This window comes from Eimeria mitis, genomic scaffold (genome assembly GCF_000499745.2).
Source record: "Eimeria mitis Houghton genomic scaffold, Emh_scaff5002, whole genome shotgun sequence".
In the NCBI taxonomy this organism is placed as follows: domain Eukaryota; phylum Apicomplexa; class Conoidasida; order Eucoccidiorida; family Eimeriidae; genus Eimeria; species Eimeria mitis.
This window is the reverse complement of record NW_013573304.1, coordinates 1,814-2,507: the sequence shown is the minus strand read 5'-3', so window position 1 is coordinate 2,507 and position 694 is coordinate 1,814. Positions and strand designations below refer to the sequence as shown.

Below are 694 nucleotides of genomic sequence, written 5' to 3'. Positions count from 1 at the left end.
CACCCCTCGCCCTATCAGACTCAGACGAGTCTTGCTGCGGCGACGCCAGCAGCAGCAGCAGCTGGCCTGCTAGCCCAGCGCACCAGCCTGAAACCCCCCAACAGCAGCAGCAGCAGCAGCAGCAGCAGCAGCAGCAGCAGGAGGAGCAGCTGCCACCTAGCCGAGCAGATGAAGCAAGAGAGATAGTTGAACGCTGCAGGTGGCTGCTGCTGTGCTGCCCCCGGGGCCTCGCGGGCCCCGAGGGGCGGCTGCTGCTATCCAGGCGCCGCGGCAGACATCTCCTTTGCTGCGGCTCTGGGGGCCCCCACAGCAGCAAAGATGCTGCAGCAGATGCGATGCTACGCACTGTCTCCTGTCCCTCGGTTGTGGGGCGGAGAGGGAGGGGCTGGGGCTCAGCCGCAGCAGCAGGTGCAGCAGCAGAACGAACCCAGCAACAGCAGCAGCAGCAGCAGCAGCAGCAGCGGGAGTCGAGCGGCGTGCGTCGTGTGGGATCGAACACATACAACAGCACGCAGCAACAGCAGCAGCAACAGCAGCAGCAACAGCAGCAGCAGCAGGCACCGCGTCTCCGCTTCCTGCCTGCGGACCGGCCCGAGGGGCCCCCAAGGGACGTGGGGGCCCCCCGCTGCGGCGCATCCCCCCTGAAAGGAGACAGCAGAGAAGAAGGAGACAGCAGAGAAGGAGACAGGAGAGA

At 66.4% G+C, this 694-nt stretch overlaps 1 protein-coding gene across 1 annotated transcript in view; it reads left to right on the top strand.

Annotated features, from left to right (window-relative positions):
* EMH_0079110 (uncharacterized protein) overlaps window positions 1-694 on the top strand; it is a gene marked incomplete at both ends in the record, with an annotated part of 3,444 nt that overhangs the window by 952 nt on the left and 1,798 nt on the right. Inside the window, one exon of the mRNA XM_013500101.1 lies at window positions 3-694. Coding sequence (XP_013355555.1) covers window positions 3-694 — 692 coding nt within the window. The remainder of the gene's footprint in view (window positions 1-2) is intronic.